The sequence below is a fragment of the Microcebus murinus genome, chromosome 2 (assembly GCF_040939455.1).
Source record: "Microcebus murinus isolate Inina chromosome 2, M.murinus_Inina_mat1.0, whole genome shotgun sequence".
NCBI classification, from domain to species: domain Eukaryota; kingdom Metazoa; phylum Chordata; class Mammalia; order Primates; family Cheirogaleidae; genus Microcebus; species Microcebus murinus.
Genome location: NC_134105.1, coordinates 118752436 through 118774234, shown reverse-complemented (window position 1 = coordinate 118774234; position 21799 = coordinate 118752436). Strand labels below are relative to the sequence as shown.

The 21799-nt window shown below is 32.1% G+C and overlaps 1 protein-coding gene across 5 annotated transcripts in view; it reads right to left on the bottom strand.

Annotated features, from left to right (window-relative positions):
• Window positions 1-21799, bottom strand: part of SUCO (SUN domain containing ossification factor) — an 87769-nt gene that overhangs the window by 21806 nt on the left and 44164 nt on the right. For 3 of the 5 annotated variants that reach the window (XR_001154267.2, XM_012765120.3, XM_012765119.2), the window contains exons 10-18: window positions 17100-17207; window positions 15443-15548; window positions 12759-12779; window positions 12515-12570; window positions 11924-12015; window positions 11053-11118; window positions 5789-5857; window positions 4916-5006; window positions 1072-2232 (exon numbers count right to left, since the gene is read on the bottom strand). Coding sequence is in view for 4 of the 5 variants with exons in the window: in XM_012765120.3 (XP_012620574.2) it covers window positions 1072-2232; window positions 4916-5006; window positions 5789-5857; window positions 11053-11118; window positions 11924-12015; window positions 12515-12570; window positions 12759-12779; window positions 15443-15548; window positions 17100-17207 (1770 nt within the window). In the remaining variant the exon portion in view is untranslated. The remainder of the gene's footprint in view (window positions 1-1071; window positions 2233-4915; window positions 5007-5788; window positions 5858-11052; window positions 11119-11923; window positions 12016-12514; window positions 12571-12758; window positions 12780-15442; window positions 15549-17099; window positions 17208-21799) is intronic. The other 2 variants (XM_012765121.3, XM_076000389.1) reach the window with 2 other exon arrangements.

Below are 21799 nucleotides of genomic sequence, written 5' to 3'. Positions count from 1 at the left end.
AAATTGGTTTAAATTAGCTTTAATTCCTTATTCATTCACTTAGCACTGGAAGCACTTTGATTTGGACATATGAGATAAAGCATTTTTCTTAAAAATGACTCTTATTCAGACCTGTGCAATATAGGGACATTTGCAAAGGTTTAATGAAGAGGTCCCTTGAGGTATTGGCTACCTTCACATCAATTCTATTCATCTCATTGCTATATAAAATTTAGTGATTTCTGCGGTTCCCTTCTGTGCAGAAAGGCAAGAGCAGTTAACTAAGTAACTAAATGGGCATGTATGTGCACCCACACATACAATTTGCCAATAATTTTATGTATGAATTAGGAAGAAATTCCACTTAGGATATGACCACCTAAGTGACATCTTATTAGTGACATTTCAATTTAAGGTATAAGAAAAGGTGGTGTTTATATACTTGGTGCCTACGTGATTGCAAAATGTTGGGGGAGAAGCCCTAAGGACAGTCAATGGACATTTAAGTGACTGAAAAAGAACACATAGCTTTAAAAAATGAAGCTGTGCCTGAGGTCTTAAATCACCGCAAAAACATACTGGCACTGTCTCTGGCACTTAGAAGCACACAACATAAATAATTAGAACTAGAACTAGGAACTGTTTAAAAGAGTGTAAAATGCAAATGTTACCTAATCATCAATTTAGTCTACCCTTGGCTTCACTTATCTAAACTTTTAAGTGATATCTGGTCAAGTTCCACTAAGAGTTTTAAGGCCTATATACTATCATTTTCCATGAGGCCTCTGAGAATCAAACAGTAAAAGTAGCTAAAGATAAGCAACAGGAAGAAAAAAAGTGAGTATAAATAATTCAAACTTGTTAATAGCCTAATAACAAAGGTATTACACCACTGAGAAGTACTTCTAAAACTTAAAAAAAAAATCAATTCATTAAGTCATTGATTAGCATCAAATAGGTTTCTTTATCTAAAAACTGTGCTTACTACTATTATATCATGAGATAATTAAATCCTCTCCTTCTGTAAGGATCATATTCTACTACTTAACTTACCATGTGCAATAGATTGTGCTAATTCAAAACAAAGCTTACCTTTGGCTGAGTTCCTCCAGATAGCGACCACTCAGAGACATGTTAACTTCTAAGGCTTTAATACGATTATTAAGTCTCATAAATACTGACTCCTTTTGGTTTGATCCATGTACAAGATTTCCATTAGCATATCCTAGATCTGTAGAATTTTGCAATTCAGCATAAAAATCTGTAGCTGTCCTCTGTAACCCTTTCAAAAGGGCATCTTCTGGAGATTGTTCTTCCTCTTTTACTTCAGGTAATGAAGAAGAATCCACAACAGGAGTCAAAATTTGCTTTGGTGTGTCAGCTATGTTCATTTTGGCTTCCCCATCTTCAATGTCTGGCACAGTGGCTGTGTTTAAAGGTGGCACTATTGTTTCAGATAGCTTTGTGGTAATTTGTATGGAATTCATGTCTTCTCTTATAATATTATCCATTACTTCATTAACTTTGTTCGTTTCATAGGTAACAGATGGCTTCTCTATAGAACTAAAGCTCTCAGATTTTTTTTCTGTTTCATTATCAACCTCAATAGAACTCTCTTGGGGAATCACTTGTGATGGTGTATGTCCTGCCTCATATTTCACAGACTCAGATACTTCTATTTCAGATAATGAATTGATTTCTGGAGTAATATCTAAGAGAAGAGACTGAGAAAGAGTTTGAGGATGGCTTGGTTCAAGTTCAATTGCATCTACAGTGTGATTCATCAAATCACCTTGGTGCATACTACTTAAGTCAGCAAGAACAATTTCAGCTTCCCTTTCCATATCCTTCTTGTCCGATTCTCCACTCAGAGGTTTCAGTACTAAAACTTCTACTGATTCTGCAGGTAGCAGCAATGGTGGTTGAGCTGACACAAGATAATCTTTTCCTTTACTCAGAGCAGTTCTGCTGCGCTGCCAATAAAGAGCAACTCTAACTGAACACCATTTAAATACATATTCTGAAAAACTAGAAATACAACAAATTGTGGTCAGTTCACTACAAAATATTTGTGTCTCTGACTCAAACCAGGGTGATGATTCATCTTCCTGTTCACCGCTGCCCAGAAGGGTCACTGTAGATGGACTTGCCTCCTCTTCTTCCTCTTGAACTAATTGTACAATGGGACTCTCTTTTGGAGTATCTGGTGTTGATGGCTCCATGTCATGTACAGGTACTTCAGTGGTTATATACCTAGAAATATATATCATAATTACAAACCACTTTATTTGAAAGCCTAAAGTTAGAACATTTTTAAGGAAAATAAATATTATCATACATAAAATAAAAGGCTGGGAATACATAACTCAAATTATTTTTTGATGAATTTTCACCGTCATTTTTATTATAAAAACAAATATGGCTCAGAAATGGTAACAGAGAGACCAGTTATCAAGTTACCAGTCAGATGACTCAAACCACATTTATCATATCAAACTTGCTTTCTTTGAATCTGTTTAAGAATTATAAGTGAATACTTCTGTTCACTGAATGTATAGTGTTCCTTTCCTCCCATAAAATAGTCAGCAAATCTTTACAAGCCTCACCACTCATTACAGATCAGAAATAGCTATCCAAATAAGATCCAAAGCTAGAACCAGGATCCAGGATTCTTAATACTTATAAATGTACTCTGTGCTTGAATACCCTATTTTCAAAAGGCAGCTAGATTTCCCAAAGATAATTTTTCTGAAGATGATCTGAATTGCAACATGGCATTAAATATACACACAAGATTGTCTGCTTTAGAAGAGAAGAAACATATCCCCCCCCCACCAATAATCTTCACATTGTCTAAGCTAATTTTCTATTATTAAAAGCCAAATACCTAAAAACTTAAATAAAAATTCTGCCTTATGATAAACTAATAGTTCTTCTAATTCTATCCTATTTTTGGGCTCTATGTGTATGGAGTATAGGCAAGTAGGAAGGTGGACCTGATGGGAACAGTGTTGTAAATTATGATGCCTGTGGTTCTTTCCAAGATAAAGATAATTTCTGGGTACAGCCTTACAGCACAAAAGGTGCAATATGAAAAAATATATATATAATAATTTGAATACCAAAAACAATTACCTTTATACACAATTTTCCTACTCTGAAAAATTACTGAGAATGTCAGGATATGTCTTCAAATAAAGACTAATGGCACAATAACAAAGATAGGAGAAGGTAATAAAACAGACAATATCTACAAGGTGGACTTTCATTTTGTTGATGAATGGATCAAATTAAAACATAATTAGCCCATGCTTTTCTAAATAGAAAGGTATTTATTGTCATATATATACTCTCTAATAACATTTCTTACATATTCAGGTGGTATGTTGTTTATTATCTACCAAATAAATGATGACTGTAAAAAGAAGTTATGTCTAGAGAAGGAGAAGGAGAAAAACTAAATGGAATTTGGTAAAACCTTATGTATATAGATGTTATACATATACACCATCTATATACACTCTAATCAGAGCAATATTTAAAACAAACTCACTTAAACTCAGGAAAAAATATGTCAGTTTTTCAAAATAACTTTAAAAGTGATACTCTATCATGGGTTCTCTCATTTTCATATATTTTCCTCAAAGGATTGCTATATAATCATGAAAAAGAATTTAAGACAAACATGCAGAAATATTAAGTAAAAAATTATGGAAAAATATCTATTAAAAACGAATATAAAAAAAGTAAAAACTGACTTATCTTTCAATGACTATTCCTATCTACACATATATATGTATGTGTGTGTACACATATATAAAATAAACTTTATTTAGTTTAGGAAAATAAGATATATCATGCATTGTTAACTAAAGAAGCCTAGTTACAAAATTAGGAATAGCAATCATAGCTCCATGTAATTAATTAGAAACATCAAGAATGTCTCTATCCCCAATAGATTTCTTAGGTCCTTCTAGGAATCAATAACACATAATATTTTCCCTCTAATCACCCATTAAATATCTTCAGCCATTTGCAGGATTCACACAGGAGAATATATATTTCTCAGTATGCCCTTCAAAGCATAAAAATCTCATTTTTTAATTAGTATAGTACTTAGGAATTGCAGTTCAAAGCATACTCACTATAGGTCTCATTACATACTACCTAGAACTAACTGTTTCATGTTCAAATATCTTAACCTCTTAAGTAGAGTTCCTCTAAGAGAAAGGACTTGCCAAGTTTTATAGGAGTATACCTAATGAAATATACATAAATTAAATCTATAATAACTATATCCAATTATCCAAATCATTAAGAGTTTATTAACTATTATAGATAAGAAAAAGGACCAAAAAAGTAACCCTCTCTGGTAGGAAAGACAAAAAATGAGTATATTTTACCTGATAACCTATCTATATACATCCCTGCCCAAAGTGCTCCACTGCAACCTGGAGAAAAACCCTATACAATTCAGAGAAATAGAACACCATAAGAGGCTGCTGTGTGACAAACAGATAACTCAAGAACCACTGCTCTAAGTATTGCAGGTATCCTTTGTAGCTTTCTAGAGATAGATGTTTTTTCAATTTGACCTTAATAAATACAAACGAGCCTTTAAAATTTGTCCTCAAGCCTGTACCTGTGCAGAGTCAGGTCAACTATTTACAATAAGGAAAAGTGTTGTGAATAATGAAAGTAACACATAATATAAAAACAACAAATGTTTGGTCTAGAATGAAGCGTACTCCCAGTACACACAAACACTAATGGGAAGAAGGAACTCAAAGATGTTCTGAGTGGCTACAGAATGTCTGTCCTATGATTCAGAGTTCTCTGAAGGTAATCATTTCACACACAAATTATAAGTTCCTTTTTTATTATACTTAGCTCTCCATTTTATTAGAACTCTATTTAATATTACAGTATAACTTACTCAGGAGATGGAACAGGAGTTGAAACAGGAGTTGATTCAGGCATTTTAGATGCAGTTGTGGCAGTGGCATTCTCAGATATACTTTTATTTCCTATTTTAAGAAAGATGCTCATATTGAGTTCCATTTTTAAAAGCTGTACCATTTAAATATTTTATTATAACAAATAAATAACTAGTCTCTTGGAGGAGAAGAAAAAAGTCAAATAGGTTTGCTACTACAGACTTTTTTTTAAATAAAAGTTCTTTTAGAAAGAAATGATTATATAAGATCACAACTACAAGTAATGTGTATTATTTCTCAATTTCACAGATAATTAAAACAAGTCAAATGACTATGAATTCTGTGTAATCTTACATGATTAATATACCTTCTAGATATCTGAAAGAGTTATTAAAGAGAATGAGAGGAAATAAGTGGGTCATTTCAAGTATGTACTTAGAACTAAACATTTTTTAAAAACAAAAAAGGTAAGTTTATTTCTCCTTGCTAATAATATTTTATTTGTCATTCTGCAAGGAAAAGATGGCTTTCTAAATTAAGTAACTATTTGATACATAAAAGGAAAACATATCTGAAGTACTAATAGGACATCAAAACCTCAATAAAGATATAAAGGATAAAATCATCTCTATCACAGCAGTGAAGAATCAAAAAACAAATTCATGAATTTTATATAGATAAGATCCTTTCATTAAAAAGAACTTGTAGAATTCAAATAAACAATGAATAACAGAAGATCAGTAAGCTCCTTTCAATTATTTTTGTATTTCTATATGAAAAATCAAATTTTCTTGGCTCATTACTTGATTTTTCTAACTAGAAGGACTCCTGGAATACTAGCTCTTTAAAAGACCCATAAAATGATTAGGTACCTTCTGCCAGGTCTTCAGTTTTTGCTCCCAGAATATTAGCAGCAATATTCACCATATTTAGAATGGCATCTAAAACAAAATTCAATCAGAAAAAAATACCAATACACCTAAATGTTCTCATATAAATTAATATCAGATAGTCAAAAAGTCATTATAAATGATCTTTTTGCATTTTTTGGCAAGTTACCTTTTTGTTCACCTGACTACTAAAATCCAGTATAGGACACAAATTTTGGCCAAAAGTGTAAAGCATAAATCTGAATTTTTGTGTTCAGAAGGAATTTTAAATTTAAATATACTTTTTTTGGTAAAGCTTCCCCAAACCTTTTATGAAAACACTGTTTTCAGCATATTAGAAAATTCAAGTATAACTCAACATATATCCTGTACTAGGACAGGGATAAAATGTAATGATCAAAATTCATATTTTACAGAAAAGCTTGTTTTTCTTTGAAAAGACTACAGTTAAAAAAAACTTGAAAAACAAAAGCTTTTCTTAAATGAGGGATTATCACAGGTAAAAGCAAACAAAACAGTGAGATTATCCAAAGAAAAACAGAAAATAACTATTAGCACACAGTATCTACTGGTAATATGGCTAAATTCCAAATTGATACTGTATAGCATCAAATTTCTCGAATGATTTTTAAAAACTGATTGGCTAAAATAACAATGTTTTTGGAATATAGAGCATACAGATTCTTTTGTGAATTGAGTGGGGATAGATATGGGGCAGATAAATTAAAAGTTAAAGTCATAAAGTGTTACAGGTAGAGCAATTTGCATACTTTGCTATTCCTGCCTCTCTTTCCACAGAGGATATATGAAAAAGCGGTATAAACCACAAAATCTATGCAAACAGACACACAAATGAGGACTGCAAAATAGCAAAACTCCATGAAAAGCTGGTGCTAGGAATAAGGAAGCCTCTTTCCAGTAATGTAATGTAATTTTAAGTGAAATTAACTTCCATCCCCAATCTAATCTTTGAAATTTCACTAGAAGTTAAGTATTCTATTCTCCTGTTAAAATACTATCCCTAGCAGGGGCTACTTATTAAGCCTCATAAGTTATTTCCATCTTAGTCTCCTTTCCTAAGGAAACCACATGGTTTTCATCACACTTTCAATGAAAACCAGAGATGTGAAAAGTAGGAAAGGATCTAAGAGAGAAAAATCTAGTACATCATCAAAAAGGCTGGGAGCAAGCCAAGCACTGTCACATGGAGTTGATCCTGTAAAACATATGCTTTAGTGTGGGAGAAAGTAGAAGGAGATTTTAGATTGTGTTAAAGGTGATAGGAGACAGTTATAATTTTGATCTTCACATAATTATGATTCTTGTATTCTGAAAGACAAGAAAGTAGTAGTACTTTGTTTCCAATCGTTAGTATAACACACAAGAGCTTGATATAAGCCATTTTAAAATGTTTAAATAGCATGTTTAAATGCATGGTCCTTCAGCCTGGCCAACTGGTGAACAGAGAAGCAGTCTTCATTCTTAGGGCTAATGAGATGCCTCAGCAGGAGATAATGACAGAATGGAAACTTCATATTTCCTCATAAAGTAAGACAAAGTCAGGAATGCAAAATGTTATTTTCTTGTTAACCCACTTTTAACACCAACCAATACTGCAGTATTAGATATGATCCCCTACTTACGCTGCTACCTAAAGTTTAGTCAAAGCTGACTGCCTCACAAATCCAAATTGTGGAATCAACAGTCTACTTTCTTGTGCTTCAAACTGAGATCTTACCTTAGACTTCAAATTTTTTGGCATTTATTATTAAAGAATTCAAGAAAAGAGTACATGTTACTATATATAAAGAAATTAGCTTTAGAGTATTTTTTCATGAACCTAAATTTTAATACTAGCACCTATAATAAAGATGATTTACACTATCTACCCTTTTAAAATATTATTTATTATCACCATTTCAGGGAACGTGGTAACAAAAGTAACATTTAACAAACTCCTACTTTCTCAGCCCATCTAACCTAAAAGAAATCATTTCCCTACATTCACAGAACATTGCTTAGCATGCTTTTTTTTTTGTCTTTTGAGAGAAAGCAGCATTGTGAATATTCTATGCTGACCATTCTCAACTTGTATCCAAACACATGACAGCTTGTCACTGTGATAATCTGGCCACTGAAAAGTCTTAAAAATAGGCTAAAGTAATAACTTCAACTACAGATAACTGTCCCTGATTTCTCCTGAGTTAGTCAACGTCTTTGTTTTTGAGTTGGGCAACTTATTCACCCCACCTAATTCATTGAGGAATAAAATTATCCCAATGGCCAAATATTTCCATGTTATTGCTCAGTCTCCAGTACATCAATGGCTCTTTTTGATACAGAAAACAAATTTTGTCCAGGCTGCTGAGGCTCAAGAGTTTATTATACCTGTGCTATAACATAACAAGAGAAACCAACAAAAAACTACTTCCTCTTACATGTACTACATCTGAAGCACAGCCACTTCCATCTTCTAGGAAAATGGTCCTCCTAGCACCTTAACACTTACACATATATGTATACATATATTCATAAAAATATTTTGACTTAAAAGAAAACAAAAACCACATTTTGTCTTAAACATGGACATATCTACCTTTAGCAGTTATAGTGATTTTAACAAAATGCAGACCACATGTATGACAGTAAAGGCAGACTTGCACAAATATTAAAGTAGATAGTGGTCTGGCAAATTTAGATAACAAAGCACAAGGAAAGCAGGATAATATGAAGAATTCCTGTTAATGTAAAAAATTCAAACATTTTAGTTCAAGAATGTAAACAAAAGAATCAGAAGAGTTGCCAGAACTGTCATACACACAAAGCCAAGAATCAGCTCTAAGACAGTAGTTTCTTCCTTTTTGGCAGTTAAGAACATTACATAGTATCAAGAATGTCTAAATATGCGGTGTACATGCTCTCTGACATCCACGTCTCATCAGAAGTAATGTATTCTGGTGATATATATTTCCTACAACTGCTAACTACTTGATAGAAAAAAGAAAAAGAAGTTTCTTTTATGATTAAAGCTCCAGAATTCTATTTTGTAGGAAATATGTTCATATTAAAAACAAGGGAAAAATAAAATAGGCTCAAATAGGCCAATTTCAAGCTAATTTAGACAGTGGTGATGATTATAGTCAAACTCAGACATTCTCATGCCAAAGACCAGCTCTTTGGCGTGATTCTATTTTATTATGTATTCCTTAAAGTTATACTACCTTGGACAAGGCTATAGCTAAATCAAGGTCAAAACCCATCCCAAACTCTTTGGAGAAGACTATAAGGCCACAGATAAAGAAGGCAGCAGTACTAGACCATGTTTATAACATTTTATGATGGCAAAGTCTTATCTATCACTCAGCTCCTACTGCCTCTCTTGTTCTGAAACTTCAAGTGGTGGAAATTGTTTTAAACCCCATTTTCCACACTTATGCTCAGCTGACATCTTTCCACCCATTTTGTCTCACTATACAAATTCTTTCAACAATGAGAACACTAGATGGTAACATTGCCCTCCTAGAAATTAGTAAAAAGAAAAAATAAGTAATGTGTTAGCAAAAAACACATCTTCAAGGAGAAACATCCAAAAAGGAGGATCTAAATGAGATTCTCCTTTAATCTGTTAAAGGAGACTAATCGATTAAAATAATACACTGGTCAGAGAAGAGATTACAAACAGGGAAATGTCCTCCACTAATATATGGTTAGGTTTTAATGGCATCTAGGAGTTAATCCCATAGACACATAGAAAGAGAAAACCCAGAATATCAACAAGGTTTTCCTTTATCTTAAACCATGGTAAGACATTACTTTCCTAGGGTGCCTTCTCCTTTCCAGTAACTGCCAAAAGCTAGACATCTTTTAGTCTGGGGTTATTTTCCAACCCCATGAAATAATGATGCTTCCAGAACTAATTCAGCATTACTGAGCTAATTCACATAAGCGGCAGAATAATGACTTTCATGTAACATACAGAATACAAACTTAAGGACACAAACAATACTAATATCCAGCCAGATAAAATTGTATTGTTTCTTTCACACCTCAAAAAATTATTATCCCCATAGCAGTGAATGAGACAACTATTTTTACATCATCTTCAACAAGATAGCTAGGGATGCTATTTAAAAGTAATCACTAATATCTAAAATGTCAAAACGCTAGCAATAAAGCAAAACAAAGTATACTGAATATGTAACAAAGTTGAATAATAATTTGTAATATGACTTTGCAATCAAAGACTCTCCTGCAGGTATTTTTACACTCTTCCTCCCATCCCTGAAAAAGTCTACTTAAGTCCATACTCCTCTATGGAGAGAAAGAGGGAAAGAAGGGGGAAAAGGCAGGAAGGAAAGATGAAAAGAAAGAGAAGTAAGTGATTCTTAACTCCATATACTGTGACTGTACAAAATAACTACCTAAGTATATGCACTACTGGTTGAATATCGAAAAAAAGTTATAAAGTCATCCTTCATACTAATGTTGGTATATGAGCAATTCAATTCACTAAGAGCAACAAGTGAAAAGCACAAACAGCTAGTCTCCTATTTTACTAAGATTTGTATTAAATTAAATTATTAATCTCCAAGTAGAAAACTCCTTCCAGTTAGTTTTACGTTCTTCACAAATAACCCAAAATAACATTATAATATACCTACCCACACTCTACCAGTAAAAATAAAGTGCCAGGGGTAATGGTCTTCTATAGTCTCCTTAGTCAGCCTACCACTAGGTTCTTACACTACTTTAGAATAACAACAATCTAAGTGTCTTAGTCATTGTTTCTTTAATTTATGAAGAGTATATTAGTAGTAGTAGTATCATTATTGATACTCAATATTATTATGGATAAGAACAGTCTTTATATTTTGTAATTAAATAGAAAACTAACCATACCCATAGATAACAAATCCTCATTACTAGGACTACACTGATGCACAACCTCTTTAGTAATTCTTTCCCCAAGGAAATTCACAGCCTTTCTTCACTACAAGAAATTTGACCCAAAATATGAGTGTCTAATTAGAGCAGAAGAAACACCTTTATAATGCTTCCATTTAGCTCTTTCTTTTCATCCACTCTTTCTATTTCATTTCCATAGAAATACTTTTCAAAAGCCCAAAGTTCAACACTGGGAAAAGACGTCTTCTAAACTATACCACAACAAAATGTCCATGTATGTCAGAACGAAAAAGTTGAGAAACACATTAGTAATGTGAATAGGAAAATTTCAAGATACCCACTTGTAGCAGAACCAAGAAGATTTTTTGATGATTTATCCTCCCCAGTATTATAATCCAGTGGATAATCTGTTTAGAGAGAAAATGAAAGTACTTACGCTGAGAACTAGCTCCAATAATATGTTTAAAAACTCAAATTATGTCCTGTCAAAGTCAGTTGACATTTAAAACATTTTATAATAAATATGAATTATACATCTAAAACAAGTTTGCAAAAATAAAGTAAAATTCACAAGCCATTTAACAAACCAAAATACACCAAGGAAAACTAAAACGATTACCAAAATTTTAACCATATTTATAAGACTTTTATTAAAGCTTTCAATATATAATGCTTTACCAACTCTTAATCAATGTCTTCATTTCACTTATAGGAAAATGAGGAAAGGAAAAATTCAGATTGTTCAAACTATGGTTAAGACATCTTAAAATAAGGACTTAAAGCAGAAATGGAACAAGTCATAAAACTTTCCTCTACCTCCTCAGGCTCACAGAAGTTTCTCAAAAGCTCAGGTTTTAATGTGCTTGCTCATGACAAACTAAAGGAATTAATTCTCCTATCTACTATGTCAGCTGCCTTCTGAGATTAACTGGTTTGGGGGCCTGGCACAGGGATATAATAATAATTTATAAAACTGATTTTATGGAAGGGAGTTTTAGTTACAAATAACTGACTAATAAACCTGGAACACAATACAACAACAAAGCAATCATATTGGAAAATAGGTGTTAAGAAAAAATTGGCTTGGGGTTAAAAACAACAAAACTAAAGTCTGAAGACAACAGTCATATTGATTTAAGTAATCTATACTTACCATTAGATTTTAAAAAGTAAAAAAATATATATAATAGTCACCTATTTAAAGTTACTTACCATAATCCTCATCAAATAGTTCTTGACGTTCTGAGTGATACTGCGAATCAGCAATTTCTTCATATTCTTCCACCATGCTAGTGCCAAATACCCTATCAAAAACAATCTCATTAAAGACTTCCAAAACAAAACAGAGTTGTTAAGACTTACCTCTTCACAATAAATGACACACATCAACTTTGATTATGTTTTGAGAATCACAGGCCTTTGGATTCCAAAATAATAATGGCTTTTCCTTTCATTTTACTTATCTACTGCTTCCATTAAAATGTAAAACTAATCTACTTAAGACATTTAGAAACATAATGACCAAGTTTTTATACCAGTCTAAAATGTTTCTATACATTTTCATCATAGCAAAATAACAAGAAAGTTAAACCAAATACACAAAATGAAGTTTATTCTTTAACAGAGGATACTTTGACATTTTTCCAAAATGCACTCAAGGGAAAGAAAGGCTTCAGGGTTCATATTTTACAGTATGAACCTCACATAAGAGAAAATTATTTCTTCACTTTAAATATATTGGGATTTTTATATATTGCCTTTTTAAAAATAAGCACTCAGTAAATGTATTTTGTTCTGCATTACCTTATAAGGCTTAATGGACAAAAGTGCTCTGATCCAAAATGTGATACCAACTCCACCTAAAGAATAAAATCACATGAAACAGGAAGCCAGCAGAGAGCATGTAACAATATACTCAGTTTTTTCATTATAACATTTCTAAAAATAAAGTCCTCATTTCCCCAAAAATCAATACTTGTAAAGTTTTTGTAATGCATTAATATGCCATGCCCTGTTATTCAATATTGCAAAAGAGAAGGTTGCTAACCTTTATGTACTTGATGAACATCTGAAGCAAGAGAAAGGAAAAGAAAAAGAAATCAGTTCCAAAGTCTAGATAACATGCCATAAGCAACTTTAAATATTTGTAAATTATACCGTATAATTAAAGTATAGAAAGCAATGTACCTTGACAGATAACATTGTAGTATTCTTAATTCTTTGTAGAAATCAATGCAACAATTTAAATTTAATCTAAATAACTATAATGAAATAAATTAACTTTAAGGTTACATAGTTAATCTGAAATTCACTGCTATTTTACTTATCTGTTAGATATTAAAGCATTCTATTTTTTTTTTTTTTTGAGACAGTCTCACTTTGTTGCCCTGGCTAGAATTGAGTGCCATGGCATCAGCCTAGCTCACAGCAATCCTCAGCTCAAGCGATCCTCGTGCCTCAGCCTCCCGAATAGCTGGGACTACAGGTGTGAGCCACCACACCCAGCTAATTTTTTGTTTCTATTTTCTGTTGACTGGCTAATTTTTTTCTATTTTTAGTAGAGACAGGGTCTCACTCTTGCTCAGGCTGGTCTCAAACTCCTGACCTCAAACGATCCTCCTGCCCCAGCCTCCCAGAGTGCCAGGATTACAGGCGTGAGCCACTGTGCCCAGCCCTAAAGCATTCTAAAAGCAATTAATTAACAGTATCTAGATATAATGTCTTAAATTACTTTAAATATTATAGATATGTACCATGTATGTATCTATATATGAATTTATATATTGATACATATGTAGATATATATGCATATGTTCTATGTATATACATATAAAGATTAGCATATTATAAAATGATATTTATACTTATACAATATTGTATATGAGTTGTTTCAGAGAAAGAACGAATTTTTGGTATGCTATGTTATATAAGTATAATTTACAGAAGTTATATAAGTATAATTTGGTATGCTATGTTATATAAGTATAATTTATCAATGCACTTTTAAAATGTAAGTTGTTAAAATGTAGTTTGTAGATTTGAGTTTATTTCTTTTAGGATAAGAAAAACCCAGGTAAACTTACATAATATTTATTGCTATAAAATGAGAATCAGAGTGTTTTTGCTTCTAGACTCAATTCTACCAATGATGGTTTTTCATAAAACGAATCACCCAAATGCTCTATACTCTCTCACCACAAAAAAGACAAGGTAGAAAGTTTTACATGGCATTTTTTAATGCCGACAATAAAATATTCTTTCATTATTAACAAGGGAGCTAGTATAAAAAGCGATTCTCAAAACTATTTCATAACAGGTGAGTCATCTTCCTTGCAAAATTAAATACAATTATAACACCTGGCTAATGATTTTTAACATTTTTTCCTCCTCACACTATAGAAAGTATACTATATAAAAAGGTCATTAAATAATTGTTTCAGTACTCATTTTAAAAGGAATTGAAGATGACCCTTTGTTTCTTTGAAATCTATTGAATTATTAACTGAGAATATCAATCGTATTTTCAAAATAGAATTTAGCATTTTTATGCTGAGACTAAGAATACTACAAGGTTAGCCAGTTAGAGAAGTCAATTTAATCCATGCTTTAAAAAGAGACAGTAAAATCACAGAAGATGAAATTAGGTAGCAGCTATAAGTTTTCACATTTAAAGAAGAAAGGAAAGAAATCAGGACTGCTGCCATTCCAAAAGGTCACATTATTAATATTAACAAAACAGTACTTTACAAGTATGCCTACTATTTTAAAGAGAAAAAGAGGGGGAAGCAGGAAGGAAAAGAGTAGGAATTTCTCCTGTTTTGTCTAAATCTAATTCAAGAGTGATAATTACTACTTGATTAGTTGGTGGAGGAAGCAGACTGAATTCTTAATATCAGTGTTTAAAAGTCTATTTTAAACTGATATTTGGACACAGATTTCATTTGAATATACAAAAGAAGAGGTAAAAGCCATAACCGTGTCCAGTAATTAGATATTGCAATTAAAATGATCCAGTAATCAGATTCTAATAAGAAATCAGAACTGTTTTAAAGACTCAGTGACTAGCAAAGATTTGGGTTTCAAAATAGAAATACTATGAAGATGACGTTTTGCATAGACTCAAAATAATTTCAGAGTTATAATGTGGAATCTTATCAGAGACACAAATGAAAAAAACAGCCTATAAGTTACCAGTGAGGCTGGGCGAGAGAGCCCACACCTATAATCCTAGCACTCTGGGAGGCCAAGGCAGGAGGATCGCTCAAGGTCAGGAGTTCGAGACCAGCCTGAGCAAGACTGAGACCCCATCTCTATTAAAAATAGAAATTAGCTGGACAGCTAAAAATATATAGGAAAAAAATTAGCCGAAAATGGTGGCACATGCCTATTGTCCCAGCTACTTGGAAGGCTGAGACAAATGGATCACTTGAGCTCGAGAGTTTGAGGTTGCTGTGAGCTAGGCTGATGCCACGGCACTCTAGCCCGGGCAACAGAGCGAGACTCTGTCTCAAAAAAAAAAAAAAAAAAAATGTTACCAGGGATACAAAAGGGAATATATTAACATTTGTCTCATAAATAATATATATACAAGCAAGAACTGTTTCATTAAATGGTACATTATAGTCAATTTCCTTGAATTTTTCAATTTCTAAATTGGGCTTGGGGTGTATAACATGTGAATAACAGATATGTTTTCATTATAGAACATAGTCCTGTATGTATAAACATTACCTTCACATATTTTGCATACATCTGTTCATCTAAAGGGAAACTCTGGACATTCCGCTCATCTCTACCATGGAAAGTACCCAGCTTAATCCATTTATTTGTAGGATATCTAGAAAACATTAGTATTATTTTTAAAAAATTATGAATCACATATTGAGAGCTTCCATCATATTTTCAAAATATATCCTGTACAATTTTTTCCCTCTGCAGGTGAACAATGACTTAACATAATTTAAATATAACAGGTCACTGAATTAAATAAATACATTTTCTTTTCTAACTAAACTGATAGGTTCCTCTCTAATGGGAAAGAATGCCTCGAAAAATCACACCATTAGACAAAGCAGGGCCAATACCACTTCTTGGAGTTTGGAAGGGCTTCCTGGAGTTTTTAAAATGGAAAGTCAAGAGATCATCTTGGAAGAAGGTGGTACAACTCTGCACATACTGACAAGTGTATGATGATGTAAACTACAAATACAAGAACTGGTGGAAAGGGGATCAGGAAAAAAAAAGCTTTTACAATACTTCAATTTGACATATCTTACATAACCGTTCCCCTTCTTTTAAAGGAAACTGGATATGATAAAGGAAAAGAAACTGGATATGATAATCTAAAACTATTCTTTTTGTTTACTGTAACACTTAAAGAACTCCTCAGAATGAGCTCTTTTTCCACATCAAAAAAAATACACGTTTTACTTTTCAGAGCTGCATATGTCCATTTGACATGTAAGAAAATTGCAGCATAAAGAAATAAGAAGTGATGTGAGCAAGATTAGTTGCAGGATAACAGATGAAATTCTCAAGAGGTCTTAAGAACTGATCTCAAAAACTATATACATGCAACTCTGTGTGTGAGGTGGAGGAAGAAACACCATGGAAAACTCTTAATCATCAATGACAGAAGAAGAGTTACATAAATAATAGCATCCTACATGGCATATTATGGGCACTCAAAAAGCATTTATGGAATGATTAAACACCTCCGCTGAAGGAAAAATATTTAGTATACATTAAAAATGGTATATTTAAAAGATAAAAAGATATTCTCAGGATGTAAGAAGTAAAAAGCAAATACTTTTTATAGAATAAATAAATGCATAGGAAAAACTGGAAGGAATATATTAAAATGCTAACAATATTATCTTTAGTTGACAGGAAGTAGTTCTTTTCCAAATTTCTTACAATGCTTATTTCTGTCATAATCACACATGTACAAAAACAGTTTCAGAATAGACTTTAACAAAAATACACCTCATAAAAGGATGCACTTGTACCTGTATGTTTTTAATAAATTTTTAAACAAATGTTTGGAAGCAATAGAACATAATTATTAAAAGTAAGGACTTAGAAGTCACAAGAGTTCTAGGTTTCAATCTTAGTTGTCTAACTCACAAGTCATGTGACCCAGGCAAGCTACTTAACCTCCTCTTGTCTGTTTCCTCATCTTATAAGGGAATAATATCATATGGTTGTTATGTTAAAGTATTATATAAGCTAATGAAAGTAAGTGACTAACAAGAGTCTACAATATAGTAGTACTTTTACTGTCACTACAAACTGACAATAAAACGTTGAAGTTGAAAGAGTGACCCTTTTTTTGTTTTTATTCCAAAGATCCAACATAGATCCTATAGAAACCAGCTTTAGAATTTACCTGTCACTGATAGAAACCAGAAAGTCTTTAGGAGTAGAAGAAAATAATTCATAATTTGCAATATCAAGCTGTTTTACTTGAATTGGTTCACAGAGTTCAATAACAAACCTTCAAAAAGAACACAAGACAATTATTTAGATAAACCAACTGAAATAACAGTATTAAACACATTCAATTTGTATAAACTAGACTTCTATTAAAAGTTGCTCATTAAAATGTTAAGAAAGGAGGAGGATTTGTATCCTGAGTTATTCATAAGAGAATACCTTTAAGTACTTCCAAAGCATGTCATGGGGGGGGGATGTAAATAAAACAAGATACTGATTTAGCCCCACCTATCTAAAAAGATACTTTTATTTTAAACAACAAAGCTCATTCTTGGAGGAGGGAATGACTTTACTAAGAACAGCCAGTGACAGTGTCAAATGACTAGTCTAGAGGAACATATATTGTCTTAAAGGTATCACAGTCTTTGATTGAGCTCTTAGAAATTTATCTTAAGGACACGTCACTCCAGATATCCACCCTTGCACACACATTTTGCTATATCAAAGCACAGTCTATAAGACGGGGGGGGGGGGGAATGTAAATATTTAGCATAGAGGATTAACAAATTATAGTTCACCCAGACAATGAAATACTATTTAATAATTTAATAAACTGGTACTAGAAGCTATCATTTATATAAAAATCTAGAAAATGTAAACTAATTTATAGTGACAGAAAGCAAAGCTGTAATGGCTGTAGGGGAAGAGGATTTGAGGGAGAGAAATTACAGAGGGGTGGTTAGGAAACTTTTGGGAGTGATGGATATATTCATTACCTATCTTTATTGTGGTGATAGTTTCACAGATATATAAATGTCAAAACTTAACAAATTATGCACACTTGAACATGTTGTAGTTTATTGACCATGCAGTTTACTGTATGTCAACTATACCTCAATAAGGCTGCTTTTAAAAATTGATGCTAGAGATCTGTATTTATTAACATGGAAAGATGCCACAAAATATTGCTGCTTAGAAAGAAATTAAAAGTATAGTTCCATATGCATACAACTGCATATAGCATGGCATTTGAAAAAAGCAATGCTCATGACATCTAGTACTCTAATCACTGCTTTAATAAACTATTATATCAAAGGCGATCTTATATAGATTGACAATAAATGCTAAATAAATCAACAGCATTAAAAATAACAGTGTCTAATCTTGAAGAGCAACAGAAATAAGTCCCAGGATGAGATGGTAAAAACAATCAAGTTTCTGAGAAAGATTCATGAGGAGAGGCAAACTAACATATGCTGAATCCTTACTTTTGGTCAGAGACCATATTAGATGACTTACGCCCATCCCCCTTAATTCTTATGACCAGATGCAAGAGATATTACCTCCATTTTATAGAATCACTAAATAAACACTAACTGGTTACCTTACATTTCTCCCTTCTGCCTTTCAATAACAGAAAACCAACCCCAAGATGCAGCTGAGCACATGGCTTCCCATCAAAGACTGCAATTCCTAAGCTTGGCTATGTTTCTTTCTTCGCAAGAGTCTAGCCAGTATGTTATGGCAAAAAAAGCAAAATGCAATGAAAGAGATTACAAATTTTTAAAAAGAAAATCTAGGGAAACTATAATTCCCTACATAGAATTCCCAAAGAATCTACATATTAATTATTAGAAATAAAAAGAAAATATAAGATAGTCAGATACAAGATCCATATATAAAAATCAATTGTATCACTTTTATACAATAGAATGCAATTTTTAAGGAGATATCATCTACAACTGTAACCAAAAAAAAAAAAAAAAGTTGCCCTGGAAAAAATTTAATAAAAAGCATATAATACTTTTATGGAAAACTTTTTAAAGTAATAACTTGATTGAAAGACACTAAAGGCAACAAAGAAAGATATGCCTTATTTAGGGATAAGAAAATTCAGTATCTGAAAGTCATTTAAAGATTCAATACAATTACAAACAAAATCCCTATATGACATTTGGGGAACCAAATTCTAAAATTTATAAGAAAAAGCAGAGGCAGAAGAATAGTTAAGTCAGTCCAGAAGTACAAAACTTGCCCTATCAAATACTAAGATTTATAAGTTAAAGTGTGTTGTTACTGCAGGTAATGACAAAGTGACCAATGAAACAGAACAGAGAATACAGAAAAAAATCTATGCATAAGGGAACTTTACAACAAAGGTAGCATTGTAAATGAGAGAGGATATGGAAATTATTAAATAAACAATTATCTAAACATAAAAATGAGAAGGGGGCATAAATCCCTTCTGTACACCATATTTTAAAAAAAAAGCAATTTCAGCGGGATTAAAAATCTAAATGTAAAGTACAAAATGTTTAAATTCTAGAAAAAATGCTAGATAATATCTTTATATTTCCCTCAGGACAGGAAAAGACAACCAATATTAAAAAAAAAACCCAAAAACCAACATTTTAAGACAAATAAATTCAGCTACATTAAAATTAAAATAGTTTCATTTCATCAAAAGATGCTACAAAGAAACTGAAAGGACAATCCACAAACTGGAGAAAATATGTGTAACATATATAATTTAAATGTGCTATCCAGAGTTTTACAAAATAGACTTAATTATATCCATTCTATAAGATATACTGCTAAGTCTTATCTAGACTCCTACTAGACAATAAGAAAAAAACAAACATAAATAAATCGATAGAAAACAGGAAAAAATAAGCATTTCAGGAGAGAGGAAAAACTAATGGCAAACACATGAAGATATACTCAATCTCATTAGTGATCAGGGATTGACACCTCTCTAAGATACAAGTTCCACAGCAACAGAGATCTCAGTCTATCTTGTGAAACAATGTTTTTCCAGTATCAGCAGCATCACGTAACAAGTACTCAATAAATATCAAATCAAAGCATAGGAAGACTTAATATCCTAAAATGTCAATTATCTCCAAATTCATCTAGAGTTGATGCAATTCCAATACCAGCATTTTTTATAGAACAAGATTATTCTAAAATTTAAATAAAGAAACAAAGGGACAAGAATAATAAAAGCACTTCTGAAGAAGATGAGGTATGTAAACTGGCTCTAGCAGATATTAAGACTTACAAGCTATAATGAGACAGTTATTATGCCTTACGTGGGTTAATCTACTCAAACCAGGTAAAATCAGTTAAACATGTTCTGAAGTTTTTTAATCACACAATGAAAAGATGCATACACAAATAAGCAAAAAGTAAGATACAGAATAAACATATATAGACAAATACAGTATGTGGTATTTAACTACAGGGATACATTCCGAGAAATTCGTCATTAGGTGATTTTGTTGTATAATCACAGAGTGTACTTACACAAAATTAGATGGTATAGCCTATCAGACACCTAGGCTATATGGAATAGCCTATTGCTGCTAGGCTATAAACCTGTACAGCATGTTACTATATGGAATACTGTGGGCAACTAACACAATGGTAAGTATTTGTGTATCTAAACATACCTAAATACAAAAAAATTAGAGTTAAAATATATTAAAATATTATGGTACCACTTTTGTATATGTAATTCACTACTGACTCAAATGTCTTTATGTAGCACATGACTGTATATGCTGTCTGGCAGAAACATTAAAATACAAGTGGATGGCTATGATCACTTATTCTTCAAATCATAATAAAGAAAACTGACTGCTTCATATGACTTCATCCTGGCATGTCTTTGCTTGAAATACAAAATTTTGGAGCATAAAAATTTGAGTTATCACTGACTATAAAGGCTTTTTACAAATAAAAACAAAAACCTAAAATTAATACTTTGATTATGATCTCAGATAACCATTTCCTCAAATTCAATTTATAGATCAAAGGGCAAAAAGAAAAATTAAGATTTTAAAACCATCCCCTAATACCCTTAAACAGTTTTATTTATTTCAAAAGGAGTGAAAACCAAGAGTAGAATAAGCATTATCTCTTAAGTTTAAAGAGTGTCTCCTTAAATTTTTTTAAAAATTATATATACTATTCATTTATTCATTACAGTAAAACAACATGATGATGGTGATTTTTCCTCAGTTTTTTTTTAAACAGCTGCTTTGTGCAATAAAATCAAGTAGTTTAATAACACTGTTAGTATATTACACATTACCTTTCCCCAAATATCTGTTCCTTTTCCCATAGTCTTAGTTAATGGCAGAATCACAGATCCAAACAGAGAAGCCAAAATCCTGGGAGATTTCCTAGATGTCTCTCTCTTCTTCATAATTTAATTACTAACCAAAAGCTGCCAATTTATCTGCTATAAATGTCCTTCAGATACATTACTCTTCTCTGTAACCAAATTGCCTATACCTTAAAGCCCCCATTTCTCAGGAGGGCTATGGTAACAGGTTCCAAACTGGTTTCTCTGCTTCCAATTGCATTCTGCTGAAGGCCAACCTTTGAGGACAAGCCTTCTTAAAATGCCAGTGAGATCATGTCCTTTCCTTTCTTAAAACAAATACTTTCCTCCATGGTCTTTAAGATAGAATGCAAAAATTTTTAAGCTGGGTATATAACACTGAATGGCAGTTATATATAAACTAATGGTCCAGCCTCATCTTCCGCTACTCTAATTGTATCTTTATTCTTGTCACATCTAATGGTTGAATAGAACAATTATGTTCCTTTTAGCACTGTCCCTTTATTCTTACAGTTCCTGAATAT